Genomic DNA, 25,107 nt, shown 5'->3' on the forward strand with positions numbered 1-25,107 from the left:
ATGACATGGTTACTGAGTCTCACCTGCCAAAGTCGCAGAGCTTGAGCACGGCAGTCTCCGGATCCAGGAGCAGATTCTGGGGCTTGATGTCCCGATGACAGATCCCAAACGAATGGATGTAGGCCAGGCTCCTGAACAGCTGGTACATGTATAACTGCACACAGAAACACATTAGGTTAAGCCTAAACAAACGGCAAGGCTTAGTTTTCAGAACAGGGTTCAACTTTGGAAACAACCTCTTAAGAATCAACTGCTGCCCAGTCAAACACAGATGTGTCTGCAACTGCAAGTCCTTTTTTCTCCCCGCTGATTCTATGAGAAACTAGTGCTTTTGGTGATTAGGGATATACAGCACGTATACAAAAAACTGATTCTCATGTCCTTTCTGCAAATATGTTTAGCTATCACTAAATCTTTTAAACCAACATTTCAAATAAAAGCAGGCAACATCTTTATATATTAACACATTTTCTTGTGAGATGACAAAAATTGCTTCTTTGTGTTAATTCGGTGAGCCAACATGCAAGGTGCAAGGTCTTCTCATCCCACATTTCCTGTACTGATTAATTTTTATATTGGTGCATGTAGTTAAAACAGGTAATGGAGTGCTTCCTCTGCTGTGTGGGACTAATTAACTGGCAGTGGGTTTTTTCCAATTACGGTATTTCACTGAGATAGGAACATCATTTAAACTGAAGAGACAGGAAACGTGCAATGTTTGCCTTTGCAAAAATTATTATTAGAGTCAGTGAAATATTAAAAAAAAGTGACAACTGATCGGTGCGTAATGTGGAACAGAGACATCATATTTGAGGTGGAGATGGGTAATATGCAGTGCTGTGAAAATATTTTGATATAATATACTGTATTCTACTGAGATAGTATTGAGGATGTAATAATATTACATCTTCTGTGGGAGTTTAATTAAATATTGTCTTTCCCAGGTTGCCAGCTGTTGTTAATAAAGTGGACACACACACACGCACACTTAAATACCTTGACATAAACCATGGGCAGAGTCTGTTTGGCTCGGCTGTAGTGTCTGGCCACTCTGTAGACAGTCTCAGGAACGTAATCCAGAACCAAATTCAGGTACACTTCATCTTTCTGTTGGAGAGGAGCAAAAACATGGACAGAATATTAGTTTGAAAAATATTTAAAAACCTGGCCGGGTTGCCTCAGTGGGTAGAGCAGGTGCACATATACGGAGAGGTTTATGCCTTGACGCAGAGGTCCAGGGTTCGAATCCGACCTGTGATGATTCCCTGCATGTCTTCCCCCTCTCTCTCCCCTTTCTCACCTAGCTGTCCTGTCAAAAAATTTAAAGTCGGAAAAGCCCCCAAAAGAAATCTATAAAATAAAATAAATAAATCTATGATAAACTGCAATGTCAAGCAGAAAAGTTAAACACCTAGTCATCTACAAATGTGCACATCCATGCACATTCCAGCTGCCTAATATGTCAATTTATTTTGGAGAACGTATTCTTCCCAGCCCTTCCTCTTCCTTCTCTGTGTCTGCAGTTAGGACTTTCCTTGCTGAAACAAGCCGTTTGTGAGCTGATGTTTTTTTCGCAGTCTTACTGGGAATCTATTGTATAGGACTCGTCCCCCGAGGGCAGGAAACACACAACCATGTGTCACAACGTCCTGTACTCCAACAGTCGCCGCAGACAATGATATCATTTCCTGGTTGGAGGAGGCCTGTGTTGGAGGGCGGGTTGTGCACGATCTACTCTGGAGCACAGTGACCCTAAAAGGATGCTGTGTGTGTGAGGCTTCTCCACCCAATTATTCTAGCGCTTCCTTCTTCCTTTGATTCTGACCAGAGTTAGCCAGCACTGAGTCATCGGGTGTTCCTTGGGAATCTACTGTATTGTTTGAGATCAAGTCAAATCTCACTCATAGATCGTACTGAAATGAAACAGAAAACACCTAGATTCACAAAGGAACTCACTCACATACTCATTCATGCTGGCCCTAATGATTTGTTAGGAGTAACAGCCCAGACTTCGGAGGACACACTTTGGCCTGGTTAATGGGACGAATGCATGAGCAAGGGTGAGTTAATCATCATTTCATCAATCATTTCCCTCAACAGCATTTTAAGGATAAGTCAAGCAATATTACAGACTACCTTCTGTCCACAAATCACATTTAAAATACCAAAACCAACAATGGTTAAGTCAATCCCTAAATACTTTTTGACCTCCCTGCTCTGCTTGTGACACTCTGCCCCAAGCCCATTGTTTTTTTGTTTTTTTTTTATAAAAGGCATTTAAATATATAGTTAAAATTGTTAAACCATGCTCAGTAATTACCTTAAACAGCTGGGCACTGTAGTTTTTTAACTCGGTAGTAGTAAATAGTGCATTAGGCGGGGACTATTTTCAGTGGTGGATTAATACACATTTGTAAACACCATTTTGTATCACCATACTATAGCCAGGAGTGTTTTGAGTCATACTGGCACATATAAAACACATCCGTAATGAAATGTGTTTAGTGGTCACTCAGTGTTTGAGAGGATAGCACCATAGAGCTGGATGTCATTTCTCATGAAACCAGTACTGTTAACCAGTTTTCAACCATTAAACGCACACCTGTGAGATATACTGTCTTGGGGTAATATGACAGGGCTTCAAACCTGAATTCATTCAATTATTCTCTCCCTCCTATTTGGTCTGATACAGAGTGTCCGTATCCCTTTGCCTCCCCCCCATCTGTTAGCAGTGTTAACAGTCTGCCCAACATGCAGAGCAGGCGGTGGACGGAGCTGGCTCCCTGCAGGTCTGCAACGCACGATGAGCGAGCTAGGCCTGTGAAGGGTTCCCAGACAGGTTATGTGGTATAATTCTGTCAGCTCAATGCCCTGCTTTGTACTGACTGCTCGCTCCCTCTCACACTTAGACAATTAGATACATATATGGTGACTGAATGAAATGGGCCGTGAGGACTGGGAGACACAAACGGATACAGATATCAGTGACAATGAGCAGCATTTCTGAAACAGCTCTCAGACATGGGTAGCTCATCCGTCACTGGCATCACCCTCCCCCCTAACACTCATTCTCTGTGTTCCTCTCTCCTCTAGCCGTGTGTGTGTGTGTGTGTGTGTGTGTGTGTGTGTGTGTGTGTGTGTGTGTGTGTGTGTGTGTGCACACCCACATGCAAAACATTCATTGATAACATCTGTAACGAATAGAGGGCCGCCACGCCTCCTGCTAGCGAGATCAAAGCTATATTTAGCCTAGCAACAGTGATGACTCACTTCCTGCCTCACTACAAAGCCACTTCCTTTGCGTGTTCCCAGATGGTTAGCAAGGCGGGGATCTGATTGGCTCCTTTGTCACGCCTGGCTAAATAATTCAACCTCTAATTTGCTGAGAAAAACTGCTTGCACCTGAATAACTCTTAACAGCTATATATATATATATATATATATATATATATATATCAACATCAATTGCTATGCTATGCTGTTTAAGAGAAGGAGATTGATGGAATCTGTGCAGAAATATATACAGCATGCATGTCAGTTTCCACATGTGTAGCTTGTGGGTTTGTGCTTCCGGGTCATGTGCCCCGAGTATTAGGGGTGGGAATCACCAGAGGCCTCACGATACGATATTATCCCGATACTTATGTCACGATACGATATTATTGCGATTTTAAACATATTGCAATTTTCTGCGACATATTGCAATGTATTACCTTTTTTTCCAACTTCAGATTTTTCCCAATTTCAAATGATGTCCCGAAAGGACAATTTTGTCAACATCTGTTGTATCTAAAAAGATACATTTCTCTGTTTGTTCATCTCACTTCAATTTTCTTGGTGCAAAATGTGATTGTCAAGCAGACAAACTGACCAAGACATATATCATAAAAGATCGATACTTGCCGTCTGTGTATCGATACAGTATTGCCACGAAAAATATCGCGATACTATGCTGTGTCGATTTTTTCAGTGACACACGCATTACAAAAGTCAGCACTTGACATAATGCATAAATCCATATGACTAAAGATAAATAGTGTAAATGGATCTGTGAAATCAAGGAGCACGGACAGAGGCACAGGAAGAGGTAGAGGGACATATGGTGAGTGAAGTATCCTTATTTTGGAAGACACTAATAGAGACAGTTGCAACGTCAGCCTTCAGATCTAAGAATAAGTCTATAAATATGTACTATGGCCACAGTTAGGCACTGGCATTGCCATAAACTCTCACTTGGCAAATCCTGTAGGTCTGCTGACTACACACCAGACCTGGCTCATTACCCACAAGCAATGCTGTTCATCCACAGTCTGTCTAACATCTGTATGTGTATATGTTAGAATACTGGCCACTAGAGAGCAACATTGGGATGTCAAGGGGCACATTAACCTGCAGTCTTTCCCCTAGGTTGACTGCAGCAATTTTTTTTAAATGTTGACAACACAGCATCAGGCGGAGGTTCAACGGCTTTGACTTTGACTGTTTTGCGTTACCCGATTACTGGATATAACGTTAACAATAGAGCTGGGCAGTATATCAATATTATATCGATATCGTGATAGGAGACTAGATATCGTCTCAGATTTTGGATATTGTAATATCGTAATATGGCATAAGTGGTGGGTGCCCAGATAGCTCAGTTGGTAGAGCGGGCGCCCATATATAGAAGTTTACTCCTCGGCGCAACGGACCAGGGTTCGACTCCGACCTGCGGCCCTTTGCTGCATGTCATTCCCCGTCTCTCTCCCCTTTCATTTCTTCAGCTGTCCTGTCAGACTGATCTCATGAAGTGGCGTATGTATGACACGCCAATTCGAATGCTGTTTTTGCGTGTTATTAAGACGCATAATCGCTTTTTAGCGTGTTTATCAACGGCGTTCGGCCGCCATTGACCTACATTACGTGTGAATTTTCGCCGTAGCGAGTAGTATGAAAGGACGTGAGTCCGTGGAGGGAGGTTGATTGGTGTGGCGGAGGGGTAAAACACAGGACTTTCACTTTTTTTCACTTTTCCTAAACCCAACCTTTTTTCTTTTTTTTTTTTTTTTTTTTTTTTTTTACAGGCGTGTGACGTTGTTCTCCCGATAGTACGGCATGTTCTCGCGACAAGACGCCACGTGGCGACGCCATGTTTACATCCACTGTATACAGCGTAGACATAAACGTGGAAAGCTCAAAATGCGTACAGACAACATGCCATTTGGCTTTAGGAAAGTGGCGTGTATGTTTATGCAAAGTCATGATGCCATGTTGGTCCTGTCAATGAAAGGCCTAAAAATGCCCAAAAAATAATAATAAAAAAGTAAAAATAAGTGTAGTCTTTTCCTGGTTTTAAAGGCTGCATTACAGTAGAGTGATGTCATTTTCTGAACTTACCAGACTGTTGTAACTGTTCTATTATTTGCCTTTACCCACTTAGTCATTATATCCACATTACTGATGATTATTTATCAAAACTCTCATTGAGTAAATATTTTGTGAAAGCACCAATAGTCAACACTACAATATCGTTGCGGTATCAATATCGAGGTATTTGGTCAAAATATCGTGATATTTGATTGCCCAGGGTATAATTCAATGTAGAGCCGCCACGGATCATGCAATATCATTGACGAAAAAGAAAACACACACACAAACACACACACGGGCCGGGTGGATAGCGCACTGCCATGAGTCCATGAGGCAACTGTCTGATTACGCCACATGTTAATTGTGATATTTTGTGACTAAATTCTGAATCTGCCACATTCTCTGTCAGGTAAATATAGTAGCACAATGTCTTCCTCTGATGTAGAAGTAGCCTACACTGCAAGTCAGTAGTAGGCTATACAGGGGAGTTGCATATTAAGTGGTTTAGGGTCCTTCTGTAAGTAATTTTGGGGTACAATTTGGTTTTGGAGAATTCTACAACCAGCAATACCACAGGCCAAGCAATCGGCCCGTTCCAAACAGGCACATTTTCAACGGGCACTGTACTAATTTAATCAAATTACCACGCCACTCATTACCATTCACACACAGGAAAGCTGGTTGGTTTCTGGGTCTCTGTGCAAATAAGAATTGTGTAATTGCTTCTAGAAGTCTGCTGTGTGCACTGGACTTAACAGAAACTGGAGGACAGGTGGGGTCAATAATGTTTTTACCCCGAGGCCTCCTAGTGGGTTAATCCTGCCATGCCTCCAATGTTTTTTTGAATTTTGTAATTCATATTAGTTATTTATGTCAATGTAATAAATGCAACAATTGTTTTTTTGGACTGCATATTTTGAAGAGGTAAAAGTGAAACTGCTATTTGCCTACATGTCTACGCTGTTTGGACCTGTGGCCTTCTGTTTGAACAGTATTATACAAGTGGTTAAAGGGTAAAAGCACACTGTGTGTGTCGAGCACGCCACATGCCAACAGTTACATAAGACTACCTGGGCACATGCTGGCAGCAACAGTTGCAGCAGTCCTAGCCTGGTTCACAGCTGCGCCCAGCATGAACCCTCCCATCAGGACACCACCAGCACTTACACACACCGACCTTATCTTATCTCAGCCTTGCCTACACATCGGTCATCTGTCTATCAACTTGTCAGCAACTTTTCATCTATCCCCTAACCTCCCTATCCAGGTGACATTACCTTTTGCCTACTTCCCTAGTCCCCCCCTCTCTTTTCTAAGTCAAGACTCTATGGGTGGTAAATCCCCATACCAACAACACGTTGCCAATCTCCATAATTAGCCTGGAGGGGGAAGAGGAGGAGGTAGAAATGGATACATGGAAGGGGGACACACAGGAGGGGGGATTTAAAAGGTGTAAAGGTGAAAGTAATAAAAGATAAAATTGTGGATGATCAAAATAAGAAAATACTGTGATTGCGAAAGTCAAGTTGGGAAGGTTCATGTGACAAGTCACCGCTGTCAGTGTGTCAGTATACCAAGAATTAGCTGCCATTCCCAGAGGTCAGTGACCACATGGCATAAGGCGAGGGGTGGAAACTGGGTGGAGCTTACAGCACGGAGGGGAGGGCTTGGGTGAGTCTATAATTAACGGTTACCCTCTGGTCTGACAAATAAATTTAGATGCTGCCTACCCTACCCATCTCTCAGCCATCTTTCCTCCCACCCACCCTCATCCTCACCTCCCCTCTATAAGCCCTCACAGCTTTCCTTGGCCTCGGTAGGTGTGCAACATGGAAGCATTCCTAACTGCAGAGTCATGGGTATAGTCCCATCAGCGTGTCTGCCAGGTTCATGTCTATATTTGACACGTGGACCTCTGCCTGCTTGTCAGCTAGTTGAATGACCTAGTCCAGCCTTGTAGTCTCCAGGGGACCTCCAATGGTTGACAGAGACAGGCAGCATGGCCCGGGCCACAAGCCAATGTATGCACTAATGAATTTGTTAAGGCCAGGGGAAAGACATATGATGGGAGATGGTGCAGCTGACAGAAAGAGAGTTCAAAAGGCAACACAGGCAATAGAAAAAACTCAAAGAGGCAGAAAAGTCCCAGGAAAAGAAAACACAGACTATGGCTGAAAAACAATGGCATAAATGTGAGTTTTAATTTCTTACTATTGTGATTATTAATAGTCATGACATTCCTGAACATGGGAGAAAGCTCAATTATTTTACTACTCTGATTGAAGCCAAGGGCTCAATAATGTAAAACACTCCGTAAGCCCGGGAGGGAGGGATGGATAGATAGATAGATAGATAGATAGATAGATAGATAGATAGATAGATAGATAGATAGATAGATAGATAGATAGATAGATAGATAGATAGATAGATAGATAGATAGATAGATAGATAGATAGATAGATATTTGGTGAAACTACAATTGCAGTGTGGGATTAAACAATTAAATATGCAGCCCGGAGACAAACCTCAGACACACTCAGCCAACTGACCTTGTCTCCACTGGAGTAGAAGAAGTAGCGCAGGCGGACTATGTTGCAGTGGTCCAACTTCCTCATGATCTGCAGCTCACGGTTCTGCACAAAACAAAAACACAAATGACACGTTACATTTTTCACATTACATCTAGGTTTCATGCTCATGATTCAAGAAGTGAGTCTGTGGACCTTATGGAGCCCTTGGAAGCTTTCTATTGGACCCACAGCACAATAAGGGACAGTTAAGTGTTATCTACCTAGAAGTTAGTTACATGTCACTAGCATGGTTTCACAGTACGGCTGCATTATGGCCATACAGAATAGTGCTTTAAAAAAAATGTCATATTGCTGTGTCTTGTGACAAAAGACACATATGCCACTAATCCCCTGTGAAACAATCATCGTATTGTAAACCACCTCGCTGTCTCAAGCTCATTGTGCTAGTTTGTCAGGAATTAAGATTTGAGAAAATTGAATGTGGTGGCAGCAAAAGAATGCTGAAAAATGGTTAAAAAATGGTCATTTATTAGTATAGAAAAGCATAAATCCCACGGATTTAAAACATGACGTCAAAATTACGTATTGTAGGCTGTTGATGTCTGTTCACATCAAAATCAGCAATAATTACAGGGGGGAAGCAGCCGGAAAGCAAAACTAGTTCACAACACAGACCTAGAACAGAAACACTTCTAAGAAAAAGATGCAAAAATGAACGTGTTAAAAGGAAAAAATGCCTTGAGGCCCTGTAGTGTGACGAGCCACAGGCTCTCACAGGGCCACTCCAACAAGATGTAAGCATTGAACCCTTGTAGAGCACTACATCTATATTCATATACAGTGTGTTCATGCAGGAAATGGTTGTGCATAAGGACTTCAACATTCTCAAGGGAGGGCAGGAATTTAAGCATTACATAAAGCTCTAACAGATTCATTACAGTTTATATTTCCCCTTCTGCATGTCTCCTCCCCTCCCCCCTCTTCTTTAGTACAGTGCTTTGTGTTGACTTGTGTAACATTTGGAGAGTGTGGACTCCACTGCCATCGGGAGCAAGTTTGGGTTCAAGGTCTTGCTCAAGAACACTGACATGTGGACAGCAGGAGCCGGGAATCGAACCGTCAACAGTTAAAGGACGACCCGCTTTACCTCCTGAGCCACAGGCATCACGTTTTGTGTAAAAGAATAGCACACAGGTCGACCCTGTACTGGTTAACATGGGTTCAACACAGGACCTCCGAACCAACGAACCCACCAACCTCTTAAGAGTGAAAAGATCGTCTGTGAAATGTTAAAAAAAAGAAAAAAAATTGACGGAGTTACAATTCCTTTTGTGCGATATTTTCTGCTGTACAGGACGTGGAAAATACAAATCAGTTTTGAGCTTTGGGTCCAAGAGGAAAACAGTTTTAGAATGTGTTATGTGGTGCCAAACATTCGAAACATGCCAAACATTCTCTGGTTCCAGCCTATAAATTGTGTACATTTTCTTTGTCTTATGTGAGGGTAAACTAAATAGCTTTAGAAAAAAAAGATAAAAATATTTTGAAGAGGCCACCCTGGACTTTTGAAATTGACAAAATAATCATAAGATAAATAGAAAAGTTGCAGCCCTAAAACCATTACATGTTGTAAAATAAAGAAAAGATGACCATCACAAGTTAGCAGAGTCCAAGGTGACTTTTTTAAATTGCTTGTTCCTTCTGACAAACAGTCTAAAATCGAAAAGATGTTCAGTTTACTATAATAAAAGATTAAGAAACCTAGAAAAATATTCACATTTGAGAAGTAAATTTGTTGTATTTAGCTTTAAAAAAATGACTTAATTATATGATTGACTGATTGGGTGACTAATGAGATCCCCTGTTATGTGGGTCAAGGCCACGCTGGCTCGCAAATATGCTGCGGTCCTTCCACACTTTTCTGCCACTTTATGAGGATTCAATCCCCTCATTTATTTTTTAACAGAGCAGGGAGAGTCGTCTGTCCACTAAGCAAGACCTCATTATGTCAGCAGCAGCAGCAGCATCTTGTAGCTCAATGGCCTGGTATAGACAGACAATCAACCCAGCCTAATTCACTTATAGGGAGATAGTTCCCACAGTCCTGCCCATGCTTTTTCACCCCTTTACACAATTACTACCAACACACACACACAACCCCCACATTATAAAGTGACATCATAGCGTGTTGGTCACAGACTAGCCATCGAAGGCATTGTGCACTGCAGGCAACGCCCTCGTCTTCTTGCAGTGGCTTAGTGGGAGTGTTTAAGGGTGTGCCTGTGTGTGTGTCGGTGTTATGTGTGAGAAAGATGGTACCATATGGAGGAGGAGCAGCAGACAGGCTGTTCAGTATAGCCCTGCCCAGCTCCAGTTATACTGCAGTCATTCCTGCTGACCTGTCATCCTCCAGTGTGTCAGCAGCCCAGCCAGCAGAGGCAGAGAGAGACAGATGGAGAGAAAAAGAGAAAGAGAGAATACCTCAATTGCAGGCTGCTAGGAGTGCTACACCTTCATGGTGCCAATGTATACTGTCAGACACATTCCATTTCTAAAAAGGTTAAGAGCATAGAGGAATCGCATACCAACCACACACTGTTTAACTGTTCTGCTTTGGTAACAGCTTATGTATGATATTGAACGTAGACAGTGGATCAAACTTTAAGGATAAGGCCAGTATTATTCTATATTTTTCTTATTTTTCCTAAAATAACAGAAAACACTAAACCAACAAATGTTCAAAGCCCTGGTCACTCCAGGAAAAAAAAAAAAAAAAACACAAAATATGTGATTCCAGAGGCTTGGTAATTAAGTGACTGCTCAGTGCTCAAAGATAGTTGGTGAACTACAGTAGCTGGCGAGCTAACGGCTAACACGCTAGCCTGCCAGTAACAAGCTAGCACTAGTCATGAGTTTCTTTCCATTTTCTCTCTGTACTGGCCATTTACTCACCGCTGGCATTTTTTTCTCAGGGTTGTACATTATTTCATTCAGTAAAGAGTTGCTGAAGACAGGACAAAGCTCTCAGAGCTTGCTTGCTAAGTTAGCATGTTTGTTAGCTCAGTCGCTAAAAGGACAATACGTTCACACAATTTATTCAAAAGTCTCTTTTGTTAAGCAATTAATACTCTGAATGCAGACACAGCTTATGATATAGCTTTTGAAAATCAGTCCGGTCAAGCAGCTCCATTGAAATTTAATGAGTTCCATCCAGGCGTTTAGTCGGTCTCTAAACATTTTGTTTTCCCTAACCTGTCGTGTCTAAGAGCAGTCTCAAGCTCATTTGTTCCTACTTATGACTTCAATCTTTAAAAATTACAAATACATAATTTAAATTTTAAAGTGATAGCCTTAACAACCAAAGTGTAGTTTTTAGCCAAAGTTACTCAAACTGTAAATTTATTGGGAACTATGTATAGCTAATACACATTTGGATCTCCAGTAAGTGCTTACAATAGCAGGATGGTGTATGTGGGATTGTGTCCATCTTTATTGTAATAACACGTCACCCAGTGAAACAATGTAGTTGTTTATTTTTTTTTGCCTTTAATGGATAGGACAGTTGTAGACAGGGCGCCCCTCAAAAGTGTTTTTAATAAATTTTGGAGAACAATAAGACACAGGGGAGTACGCTTTATCAGGCTTTGACAGCACAGACAATACTTATTAGTCAGAAAAATTGACGGTTTCGGTCTTTTCATTGTATTTATTGACACATTGTATTGTTGAATAAGAAAAAAAATACAGAACAATCACCAGTTGTGCAAGCCCCACTACCAGCAGACATGCTCTCACTCTGCGTGCATGTGAGTGAGTGATGGCTCTAATGTGAGCATCCATTTTCCAATAGGATGATATGTGATCTCTCTGATGGGAGTAGAGAAGGACCTATCTCATAATGCATCAGGAGCAGATCGTAAGCCCACCAAGATTGTCTCACACAATCATCATCAGCTACATCCTAACATAGAGCCTATTCACATGATTACCCTATTTGACTCGTGTGTGTGTGTGTCTGCGTGCGTGCATGTGATAGTGAGAGAAAATAAAGCATGCACACATGTTGGACTAGCATTCTGCTCACCCAGACTCACTCCACAGATTAACACCAAATCAGACTGAGTAGTAGAGAGAGGACTTTTGAAGAGGAGAAGGAATAATAAAAACACACAAAACCCACTTATTGGCACGTACTTAGCAGTCATGTGAGGAGTCTTAGCACTCGTTTGCTTCATTTTTCGTGACAAGCTGTTCACAAGGAAGGACAGGCCGGGAAAGTATGAGCAGTAGAGAAAGAGTGAGACAAAAAAAGAGGGGAGGAGGAAGGAAGTAACCATCTAATGAGTGAAAGACGTCTAAAGGCCTTTTTATGGTTGTGCGGAGGCTCCACGCAGAGCTTTCGCCGTAGCCTATGTTAAGTGGCCTGATGTACTTGTGCGCTGGTGTGTGTGTCGAGCCGGCGTGTGTGTGTGTGTGTGTGTGTGGAGTGGGTGATAGAGCGAGGGAGAAGTGAGAGAGTGACGGCAATTAGCTTTGGAGCGAGTACCGACTCTTGAGTCATAGTGAGAGAAACAAAGTGTCTCCCCTGTGTTTTCTGACCAAGGTGGGAAATCTGTATCTGATTTCACGTTGTTTATGGAGAAAAAGAACCAAGACACGAGCCGGGGGAAATGCAACGCTAACAAGCCACAGCCAAGCGACGTGCATCGCTGCAACGTGCGTCGCTGCAACGTGCGTCGCTGCAACGTGCGTCGCTGCAACGTGCGTCGCTGCAACGTGTAGTTACATATTTCGAGAGTTGCGCGTCAGGCTACGGTGTAGGGTCCGGCGTAGACGCAGAGGGGTCTGCGGGGGGTACACCGTTGATTTGACGCCCAACCATAAAAAGGCCTTAAGGGTAGAGGCTCTGCATTCATAGTCTAAGCTAGCTGCCATGTCTGTCCCTAGATGGGCCTTTATATAGCTTAGTTGAAGGAGAGTAATTGTACACACATCACGTAGGTGCAAGGCTATCAGAAAACAGCATCAATCAAGAAGAGATTTCTGAATCAAGAGTGTGAACATTTTCATTAGAATAAGAAATTGTGTTTTTATAAATACAACAGGTGTTTATTTTTTTTCCTGATTGGGATTTGTTTTTTACATGAATTTAAGATTTCTTCTATTTTACCTCTAACTTAATACAATATATTTTTTAACGTAGGTTATGTATATTCTGATATATGGGATGATGGATCTGATGAGTTTAAAAAAAAATAACATAAGTATGTTATTTTTAATAATATGTACATACATACAGTAGTAGGTAGGTTATTTTTAAGTACGGCTTTTGTATTACTGTTTTTTTCTTCGTGTACTTTTTTGATATCCTTTGTTGAATTGTTAATGGTCAGTTGTTTTGGATTACCTGCCATCGCAGAGTTTGTCAGCCTATTAATGTGCATGATGTATAAATATGGATGTTCCTAAGTAATCATTGAAGTAGAATTGAAAGACATTGTCATTATTAAAACTTTTGTGGCATGTAAGTGTGAAGGTGTTACCGTTTTCTTCCTTCATAAAACTTACAACTCAACAGGACAATTCGTACAAAACAACACAGTGTAGGGAATGATTATCACACGGCTTCATAAGTACCGTACAGACATGAGAACAGTATTGATTCTCTCATCTAACTCTTAGCAAGAAAGCAAAAACACCTACTTCTCAAAATGTCAAACTTTTCCGTTAAGGGGCCCTCTTACCAATTTCTAATCTTCTCTATTATAATACAAGATGTTTTGAGCCTAAATCCTTCAAAGAACAGAGTCACGGTGTGTAGGTCTTTCAGCACACATATGGAAAACATTATAGTCACACACTAATGTATTGCATCATCTTAACTGTGCGCTTTGGCTGTAAATGCTGTGCCTTATTCTGTGAAAGCCAGGGAATGTGCGATACAGACACAACAAACTCAAGTGTTGCGTGTATAGAGGGGATCAACGGGACCATGGACATAACATTCACAAACCTTTTTGTTCTTATGGCAGGTGAAAATCTCTGCTGTTGAATTATATTGTATTATACTGAGAGGTGTTGTCCAACCCAATTAACAGTGTTTCCCCTTTAATTCTAAATATCCATTGTGTTTCTCTTACATTCATCCTGCAGTGACGCACTGCAGTGAGTCAATGAATGAGGCAACCGGGTAGTTCACATCCGTAACAGCAGGCTCGGTAGTAAACAACACGCTAACATGCTTACACGGATTCGGTGTTTTAGCTAGGGTTGGGTACCGAAAGCTCAATGGTGTTTTTTGCCCCCAACTGCTCCTTCCAGGCAGCGCTGCGACCGCAGCTTTCAAGGCACCTAACCCTAAACTTAACCCTAACCAGTGCCTCCCAAAAGTCCTTGCAGGCAGCGCTGCCTGGAAGGCACCGTTGGGGGCAAAAAACACAAATAAACGGTACGGAAACCTGGTGCTAATATGACACCGGTGCTCAAACGACAGGTATCTACCGGACCGAATAGCAAGGTGGATTTCGGTGCCTCATTTCAGTGCCACTAAAATGCCTGCGCTTCTCTCTGATGCTCCGAAATGGACATTACGGGCAACAGAAGCATCACTGCTCGTGACACATTACATAACACTACTCTTGACAGCAGGTAACGTTAGCCTACCATTAGCTAGTAGCTGGATTAAACACGGTTAATATGCTGACAGCTAACGTTAACCGGTGTAAAAGTGTGACTGTATTTCACTGTAGAGGATTCCAACAGGGGGACGTAACGGTCTGCAGCTGCCGTTGTCGGGAAAAACAACATAGACAGTAGTTCAATTAAAACTGGTAGCCTAAGCACCGGTTTTGTCGATTAACAGCAATTTACAGGTGAAGTTATTTTTATGAGTTTTTGTCATTACATTATTAATAAAATCATTTAATTTTGACCATATTGCCTTACAAACCATTCTTTAATGTCACCGACTGTCGTTTTGTGCTCTTTTATTTTTTTTAAGCATCGCTTTAGCTCCAGTATCGAAAAAAAAAAAAAAAAAAAAAATGATACCTAGCCCTAGTTTAAGCTGAGCTGGACCAGAGAAAATTCAGTTAAAACAGATGGGAAAAATAGCCTTTGAAATGCTACATTGCTTGTAAGGAAATAACGGGGGTAAAAGGTAACAACCACCAGCTTTAAAATTACATATTTTAGGTGGATGTAGGTGTACCTGTAGTGTATATGTCCAAAATATCAGACATCATTTTGACACTGGTCAACAGCACATATTCGGTATTACCCAATAATATGACTAATATGTTGCAGGCACTATAAATTTAATGAGAATCTAAACAGCTGTCCTACAGGCTTGGCAGTCTCAGGTCTTTTATCAGTGAGCTAGCAGCAGGGACACTGAGCCCCCCCATCAAGAGTGCAGAAAATAGAGCACAGACAATGTCGCCCCAGCCGAGAAACAACAAGCCATCAGTCAAATCTATTCAAAACACAGAAGGAGGATTCCAGCAGAGCTTTGCGTGGAAGGAAATATGACGTTTCCACGGTGGCAACTGAACCAAACTTGACAGATGAGTGTTAATGGGTTCAACTTTGTTTGTGGGAGAAAAGACCCCTACCACCACTACCATACACACACTTCCTTCAAGAAAATACACACATTAAAAGCAAGAATGTGTCAACAGAAAAAAAAAAAAAAGTTTTGCCTTTGTTTTTTCTTAGTTGGCAGCTTCACTGATCTCTCTGTTCTTGTGAAAGATCACTCCATTCATGCCTCTTTCACAGTCACTCAGTCACATTCATTAATTGGAGAAAAGAGAGTATGAGTGCTTAATCATTTTTACATTCTGCTTTTCTCCGTCCTCTTGTGTCTTGCTTTTAGTTGAGAAGCGAGAGAGTTGAGTAAGCTGAAGGATACATTGTGTTTGTGCATGCAAGTTTTACCTTAAACCGCTTGTCCTGCAGGACCTTCTTGATGGCCACCATCTCTCCGGAGTCGCAGAGTTTAGCCTGGTAGACAACGCCGAAAGAGCCGTTGCCGATGACCTTAGTGTCCGTGTAGCTCACCTCCTGTGGCCGGTCGGGGCCTTGGCCTGGGGTGGCCACGACTGTTGTTACCTTGCCTCCATCTTTATCCCCTAAAGAGAGAGATAGAGAAATGCAGATGCTCAAAACAAAGTAGTGATATGCACAAATTCAGGTGTGGGAGAGAGAGAGCCATCTGACATTAGAGATATGATAGATTAAGGTACTGTAAAGCATTACCAATGTCAAATAATAGTGAAAAATGCCCATCGCAAAACCCAAGGTGACATTTTCAAATAGCTTGTGGTGTCCCAACAAACACTCCAAACCCCAAAGATATTACATTTACAATAATATAAAACCAATTCATCATCTGTCTTGTAGAGTGCGACTGGAGCATCTAAAGGCTCAATAGCCTCCTTGTTAGAGAAGCCAATTTGTTACTGACAGTAGAGCCAGACCGATAAAGGATTTTTAAGGCCAATATCGATACAAATATTTGGTCACATCAATCGGATATTCCGATATATCAGCCAATATTCTTTTTTTTTTTAAATCCAGAAAACGTGTAACAAAAACTGATTTCCCTAACATTAGCTATTTGTAGTCAGTTATGAGTCCTCACTAAAATAATATGATAATGCAGTTTAAAAATAAATTGTTTTATTGTCACAACAGAGGAACATGACACAAAATATATTAAAGTTCTGATAAAGAAAATTTATAAAAATGTAAGATACTTAAGATATGAAACTGAAAGGGTTAAACACAAGTGTTGCCAACAGGGACATTGTAGAGAGTCTTCTGGTGGACAAACTATGCAACGCCAACACACATGGCTGAAGGGTGTTTCGTCCATTTTTATTTTATTTTTTAAATATTCATTTATCGGCCATTATAAATGCTGATATCGTTAGTTTGGAAAATGCCTCTAACTGACAGGTTGCAGGTTTGAATGCCTGCTGACAAATTTCTTGGCTGAGAGAAACAGAACAATACAGCCTCCTTCTTTAGTCACAGTCCAATCCCTTGACAGGCTCTCAAATTAAAAACGCTAAACTTTTGCACAACCTATGCAACTAAATCTGACCGCAACACCTGCTCAACCCTCTCGATCTACTTAGTCGTCTTATTAGCATATTCCTCTTTCACACAAGCTGTAGCAGAAAAAGGTTGTGTATGAGCTCAAACACCCACACACCGAAAGCAATTAAAAATCTTTGTGAAAGGATGTTTAAATTTTTAGAAACGCATTTGTCAACATCTTGCAGTGGGTACAGAATCATATTGATGGTGGATTAGTGCTGCTTAATAACCGTGACGGTTCTAGATCATGGTGTTAAACAGAAACTTTGTGCAGCATGTTGTGGCAGCGTGCCACTTGAGGACACTTGCAGGTCATAGCGTCCTGTCCATATGAGGAGGAAGTGACCATCTAATGCTGACTTCTGGCAAACTACCAGTTAGTCTGTGTGTGAGTTTTTTGCATTAACGAAGTGATTGGATTAACTAGCCCTACATGGCTTAAAATATCTGAACACCAGAAAGTCGACGTTTTGACCGAGACAGTAACACAGAGTGCAGAGGTTTACTGGCCTTTTTCATTGGCTCACTGAGATTATTTTCAAGCAGGGATACTTTTACCACTGTGTGACCAGTGAGTGGTCCAATTACTGAAGATGTGATTATGATCAAGCAATAGGGGAAGGGAGGAGAAGGGTCTGAGAAACCAACAGGACCGAGTCTAGAAAGAGAAACTGAAGACAGATTCTGTAAATAGACTTTCGGAGAGAGAGAGAGAAAGAGAGAGAGAGAGAGAGAGAAAAAAATGACTGCCTACATATTCCAAAAGGGCCATTTCTATGACGCCTCTGCACTTCCTCAAACCGTGAGAAACACACATACAGTTCACAGTGAGACCTTACACTGGCGCAAATAAGGAATAACCAAGCAATCAGATTGCAGTTAAATGATTTGCATTTTAAGAGCTAGACAGATTGGAAGCCTGTGTGAAGCATGACCTTTCACACACTAATCTGGCATAGCCTTAAAATCTTGAACTATCAATCTTCACACAGATGTCCCTCCATTAGGATATACTAGTAGAAAACAATGAAACGACAATGAAGATATTTTTTATTTCACTTGTTTCAAGCGAGAAGCACCTTTTCATTAAAACGAATTATCCCTAGTGACCCACAGGTAAAGTTAAGTGTTAAAAATGTCCTCTAGCCCCACATACAGTGAAACAAAAATGTAAATCACAGCCTCTACAGAGAAAAGCAACACCTTGCAATATGCGCTTGCAGCATTGCCATAATTACTTTGTCAATTAGCCTGCCGTGAGAAAATAATTAGCGTGACAAATCACAGTGCAAGATTTTACGTACATATGCTGTATCACTTAACTACAAAATGACACAGAAGAGACAGCTACTGCAACTTTCAGCCAGAGGCGTCGATAGTCAATTCAGGTCACCAGACTAGCTCAGGCCACAACATGTGTACACGGTGGGGCCAGAAAAACACCACTGTTGAGCAGTTGCAAGACACGTGGGACCAGAATGTATCAAAAGATCCAAGCAGTACGATCCAAGCTTAAAGCACTCATATTATGCTCATTTTTAGGTTCATAATCGTATTTTGATGTTGTACCAGAATAGGTTTACACAATTTTCTAAAAACACCATATTTTTGATGTACTGCACATTGCTGCAGCTCCTCTTTTCACCCTGTGTTCAGGTCTCTGTTTTAGTTTGTTGGCAGTCGCACATGCGCGGTAGCCAGGTAAGGATCATATCAGCTAGCTAGCTGTTTAAAAAACTTCGGTCAGTTACAAGGCAGGATTAGCATAGAGACTTCTTCTAAACGAGGGCGCACCTCCAACTTTGCGTGGAATACCTGCAGAACAGGGACATGTAAGTCATTCTTTTGTAGATTATGGTGAACTAGTGTGTGTTGTAGCAGTGTTTTGCCATTGAGAACGAGCTAGCATGCTACGGTTAGTCCCTTCTTTTCGGCTAGTGACATAGAAAGCCCTGCAAATTTTGAACAGCTCACCTGGAGACTGAAGGCAGGATACATTCAGAAACCTGTATCTCACTCAAAACAGCATGGATGGTTGTTTTTTTTTTGAGTTTGTATGAGTGTGGAAGCACCAGAAACAAAATAACCCCCCAAATCCCAGAAAAAGTGATTTTTTTAATAGTATGAGCACTTTAAGTAAAGGAGACAAAACATGCACTGCTAACTTATCAACACAATTATTGGTAGACACAATGTAGACAATTGGTAGTCAAAAGTAGGTGTATTTTCCTAACTGACACAAAATTTATTTGATACACTATGGTCCACCTTTTCTACACATGCACAAACTTGAATTTTACGTGCAACATTTTTTCACAGGTTCACAGGGGTGATATATAACCACAGGCTTTGAAATTACTGCACACTATTTTACAAGCTCAAGATTTTATTGAGCCTCATTTGAGCCCGTAAAGTAAACTTGAAGTAGCACACTGACATTCTGGCATGCATACAAGTGTGCCCACTCTTCAAGATAAATGCCCAAATAATCCAACATTATTAGGAAGTTTGATTTGGTGTTCTGTTTTTTATTTATTTTTTTATTTTTTATTAAACTGCCTTAAGATTGACACTCATATGATGTGATCTCTGAGACAAACACTTTGTAGGAACTCAAAGCCAGAGACTCTGCAATCTGAACACTTTTCATTTAGGTTATATTCAGAGGACCATTAATTAAAGTTTTCCTTTTAGAGTTTATATAAAATGTATTTTGTTTGACATGGGAGTCCAAACAAAGAAATCAATTGCAACAATTTAATACTTGAATCCTCCTGACATGAGCCACCCACATTTAAGGTGCAATGGGGTAATAATTTGCAGTGTTAATTTATGAGGCACTATCAGGTTGTAGTGATAATATTATTAATGGATTTACTGCAATGAGGGATATCTTTCACACACACAATTCATGTCTAATCACTACGAGTCAATGTCACAGCAAGTGCACCTGCCAAACTGTCAATGTGTTCATTCCTCTCTGAAATTTGGCAAACGCATACAATCCTATATACAGCGTGTAAATTAACAGTTTGGCAATCACAGTTAAATACACACACACACACACACACACACACACACACACACACACACACACACACACACACACACACACACACACACACACACACACACACACACACACACACACACACACACACACACACACACACACACACACACACACACACACAAAAAGCACTTACTTAGGTTAAGAGTATGCTGGATATTAGGGCTGCAACTAACGATTATTTTCATAGTCGATTAATCCATCGATTACTTTGACTACTTAGTTGTTTGATCTATAAAAATGTCAAAACATGGTGAAAAATGTGGATCAGTGTTTCCCAAAGCCTAAGATGCAAAAGATATTCAGTTTACTGTCACAGAGGAGAGAAGAAACTAGAACATATTCACATTTAAAAAGCTGGAATCAGAGAAATCTTATTTTTTTTAATAAAAAAAAAAAAATGACTCCAACTGATTAATCGATTATCAAAATATTTGGCAATTAATTTAATAGTTGACAACTAATCGATTAATCTTTGCACCTCTACTGGATATATTAATAGCTATCAGACTACATAAATCACAGTATGTGACTGACTGGGCTGCAAGGCAAAGTGACATTTGTGAGGAATGTATGAAGAGATTTGCTAAATACCTGGACAACCAAACTGGGGAGCAAAGGACGTACTGCGTTAATGTGTGCCGGTACTAATGCAAAGTGCAAAGTGTTCCACTACTGTTGCAAGGCTGAGGAGATAATTCTCCACATTACTGGAACATCCAGTCACAGGAATGTCCCCACTGACACAGATATTTGGCTAAGCAATGTTAGATCAAGACATCAAGCTATCCGTGGGTTTTTGACCAGACACGATGGGGGTGCATAGATCTTAGATATAACAGTGGTGTGCAGCCTGCAGAGCTCCACTGACTACACCCAACGGACTGCCCAGAGATCGATTATCTTCTCATGTCTCCCTAAAACTCAGCTCTCTTTTAAATACTGAGTGATTCTGCTGGTTCTTGTCTGCAAGTCCTTTCCGTTTCATTTGGAATCAAAGAGTATAATTAGTTCATTTTGTCCCCATCATCACACAGGGACAGAGAGGAAAGGGGAGAAAAGAGGGAGAGAGAGCTCCGCTTTGAAATGCTAAACAGGCCGCTTATTGTTTCTGGCCAGCTGCCTCGCCCCAAATAACAAAACCAGAGTGCTCATGTGGGTGTAACGTATGTATATATATGTATGTGTGTGTGTGTGTGTGTGTGTGTGTGTGTGTGTGTGTGTGTGTAGGAGGGGTAAGAATATTCTCTCCAGGATCATACACTCTGACTACAGCTGCTTGAGATAATCAGCCAAGTTATTCATACAAATATAGGTGGAAGAGTGTGTGTGTGTGTGTGTGTGTGTGTGTGTGTGTGTGTGTGTGTGTGTGTGTGTGTGTGTGTGTGTCAGGGTAATGGTAGATGATAAGGTAGATAATAACATGGTGACATGGCATTGTAAATTATGTCTAAAGTACAATCATGACACATCTGAATTTGCAAATCCTGTTTGACTGAGTGACAAATCTGATTTTTTAGATTTAAAAAAATCATTTCAATAAAGTTTCTGTAGTCACTTGTTGATAGGAAAACAATTGTTCTTACAAAAACAATCCCTACACTTTATTTGAGTAGGGCTGAATCAATTAGCTAAGTGATTAGTCACTTGACCGAAAAATATTTTGATTAATAATCATTTTAATATTTCTTCAAAAATGTTCTAGTTCAAGCTTCTCAAACATGGATGTTTGCTGCTTTCTATTGTCTTGCATGATAAATAACTTAAATTCTCTGGGACAAAACAGTCAAACTGAACACGTCACCAGCTTAACTGATGATGGAAAAGTTACTTACAGGCCTACATTTGAGCTGGGCAACTTCCTCAAGACAAAATCAAATTAGTATTTCAATGGCAATAAAAAGACAGTATTTTTGTGGGTGTGAATATTGGTGCTTTCATGCTACATTTAGATTAAACTAAGGGTGGGTAATATATAGCATCTGAAAAAAATATTTAGTACACTGGATATGATTACTAAGAAAGGGCTGTCACTATCATTTCACATTTTTCACATGCACGGATTGCAAAATTCACAGTCGATACGATACTGGAGAATTTCCATTTGGCTGACATCGATACCAATGCTGATGTTAGTTTTCTTTTGCGCCAGGTAAACAAATAAATCTCACTAGGCCTGCACTATAAATCGTTATAAAATCGCGATCTCGATTCCCGATACCCATGTTTGCTATTTAATTTTTAAATGAGTTTGATTATTTTTTTTCTCCTTCAATTAATTTATTGAAAGCATTTGACATTGACATGTTTTAATTATGTTAAGACATGTTCAAGGAGTTCAGATAGAGCTTGTATCAGGGCCATATTTAGTTCAGTGTGTTATAGGTCACTATTTTTGGTAGCCTACTGTACTTAAATGGTCAGTATGTTATTCATTGAAGCCTCTATGTTTACAGGCTTTTGTTTTGTCATGGTTCATGTGTGCAATAAACCTTACACTTCGTGAGAAAAAAAAAATTGTGGAAGAGAATCGTGATATCAATTCTAAGCTAAAAAAAAAAAAAAAAATTGAGATTTATATTTTTCCCCGAATCGTGCAGGCCTAAATCTCACTATAAAAAATATTGAACCATCTTCATCACACTAAGTGTGAATGAGCAATGAGAAATTCCCCACCATTTGCGAATATACCTCAAGGCACCATAGAGTCCCATCGGAGCCCACATGCTTTGTTGTTTATTTACATAACTCACTCACGGTGAAGGCAAAATGTTGTCACACTGGTGACTTCAGGGAAGTAGGAGTATTTTTGTTTTTTTTCTCCGCTATCTCGGACTCCGGCAGTGGCCATGGTGTCTGGAATAGTTAAGCTGCAGGCTACTGGTAAGCTAACGTTACCCTGTGTCTTTAGCTGCATGCTACCAGCCCCGGTAAGCTACGCTGTCCGCTGGGATTATACCTTCTTGAACGCTGTGGTTAAAGCAACACTATGTAACTTTTAGCCCTACAGGTTGTCTCATTGGAACTACAACTCCCTCTACCCGACGTGAGTTGTAGTTCCAATGAGACAACCTGTAGGGGGACCGTCCCCCTACAGGTTGTCTCATTGGAACTACAGCTGCAGCTAAAAGTTACATAGTGTTGCTTTAACATGGGTTGAGTCGGTCTGTGCTCTCTTGGCCTCCAGGTCATCTCTCCGTTTTTTTTTATTAGCTTTCAGGTTATCGTTGTACACTTGAAATGTCACAGGAACATTCTTTTTTTCAAGCTGGGTAGGCTACTGTTGTATGAGTCAAACCAATTAACACAACTCAACATAGATAAACATCGGCTACTGCCATCGGCGCATGTCCCCTTCTTTGCCAATAGGCCGATGACAGTAATATGGCGGATATCGGCTGGTTTCGATGTCCAGTCGATGCATCCCTAGCAAATAAGATCCAAAAACTGCATATTAAAGTACAGTACAATACATGTAATTTAGCAGACGCTTTTATCCTAAGTGACTTCCAATTAAGTGCTTTCAACCTTGAAGGTGTAAACTCCAGACAACAAGTAGTAAGTGCAAGTACATTAGCTTTAAATAAGCTAAACTACAAAGCCATATGAAAGTGCAGCTTTAAGAATGAATATATAGATAGATAGATAGATAGATAGATAGATAGATAGATATAAACACATTACAAGGTTACGATAGCCAGCGCTGTTATGTAGTCCTATGTTTCATTATTCATGTTAAATCAAGGGGTTCTACATAACAGGTTTGGTTTAAGCCAGCAAATGCAATCGCTTCTATCCTGTACATTTATCTATCCTCAAACCCAGAGAGTCTGTGCCAGCCAGCATAGCAGACATCAAGCCAATTCTTGAAACATTTTTCTCAGCTGGACACAAGATAAAAGAGATATTTCAACTGTTAACCCAATTCTTACCTTGATAACATGTTACTTAACCACGTCATTCCATAGATGCGTTAAGAGAACTGAATAACCTGATGGAGCAAAATTAAAATGAGAAAGTTGCTCACCAGGTCGCTGGTTTCATTGTTTTTGGTCCCCAATTAGAGACCTTTTCTGGATGAACTGGTTGACATCTTGCCAATTCCACAAACGTAAATGGCACAAATAGTTGACCAGAGTAAGTAAGAGTTTTTATTGGACCTAATGGCTCAAATTGTTTAGACCACATGAGGACGCACGGTAAAAACAGCTGGGAAACCACCAATGTCATAAGCCCAAGTTATCAAGTTTCTGATCACAATCAATCATAGTGAAGCCAAAAAGTAGAAAAACAAGCCACAGTTGAACATTAGCATTGTCACAGCGGGCTTCTATGCAATCAAATACTTTCCTCTATGGGGCTGAACACCACCTGCTTTTAGAAATCAAATTATTTAACACACAATTAATTAGGCAACTCCAGCTTTAGCCTTTAATGACTGGTAATCATGTATTGACTTACCAGATGAGTCTCTTGGAGAAAAACATTTTCAGGTTGAGAAAACCACAGCGAAACACTGCTGTAAAGCTCATATAATTTTAAGTCCAAGCTCACATTTGGTGCTAATTCTGTAGCTTATGTCTGAACAACAATAAGGCAAAAGACCTTCAGAGTCCTCCAGTACATTTACCTGACTTGTTGACGAGCACAACATTTCTTAAACTGTAGAGCATTCTCCTTTTAACAGCGACATGTGAACATTACACAGGAACACACCAATGCTTCAACACCCATATCTGGGGCAAGTGGGTGTGCAGTGTGTGTGTGTGTGTGTGTGTGTGTGTGTGTGTGTGTGTGTACACTGAGTGGTTTCCAGTGCCAAGGCCCAGGGGAGAGCCTCAGCCTCACCCCACTAACACACATCATCATCACAGCCCTGAAGCACCACCAACATTCCTTAACAGCCTAATTTTATTTTTTTTTCCCCTCACACCCAAGAGAAGAAAAGGTAGGTACAGTAGATGTCTCCACACCCAGTACAGTCATCATTAATGAGGATAATCTCATCAATAATTAATTTCACTTAGCCACAACAGTCTAAAACACATTTCG

General features: G+C 40.7%; 1 protein-coding gene across 2 annotated transcripts in view; it reads right to left on the reverse strand.

Annotated features, from left to right (window-relative positions):
* The window catches only part of gsk3ba (glycogen synthase kinase 3 beta, genome duplicate a), a 33,886-nt gene that overhangs the window by 6,874 nt on the left and 1,905 nt on the right, over nt 1–25,107 (reverse strand). For both annotated transcript variants that reach the window (XM_028590642.1, XM_028590643.1), the window contains exons 2-5: nt 15,819–16,012; nt 7,899–7,982; nt 997–1,107; nt 24–154 (exon numbers count right to left, since the gene is read on the reverse strand). In XM_028590642.1, the coding sequence (XP_028446443.1) occupies nt 24–154; nt 997–1,107; nt 7,899–7,982; nt 15,819–16,012 (520 nt within the window). The remainder of the gene's footprint in view (nt 1–23; nt 155–996; nt 1,108–7,898; nt 7,983–15,818; nt 16,013–25,107) is intronic.

Source organism: Perca flavescens, chromosome 11 (genome assembly GCF_004354835.1).
Source record: "Perca flavescens isolate YP-PL-M2 chromosome 11, PFLA_1.0, whole genome shotgun sequence".
NCBI classification, from domain to species: Eukaryota; Metazoa; Chordata; class Actinopteri; order Perciformes; family Percidae; genus Perca; species Perca flavescens.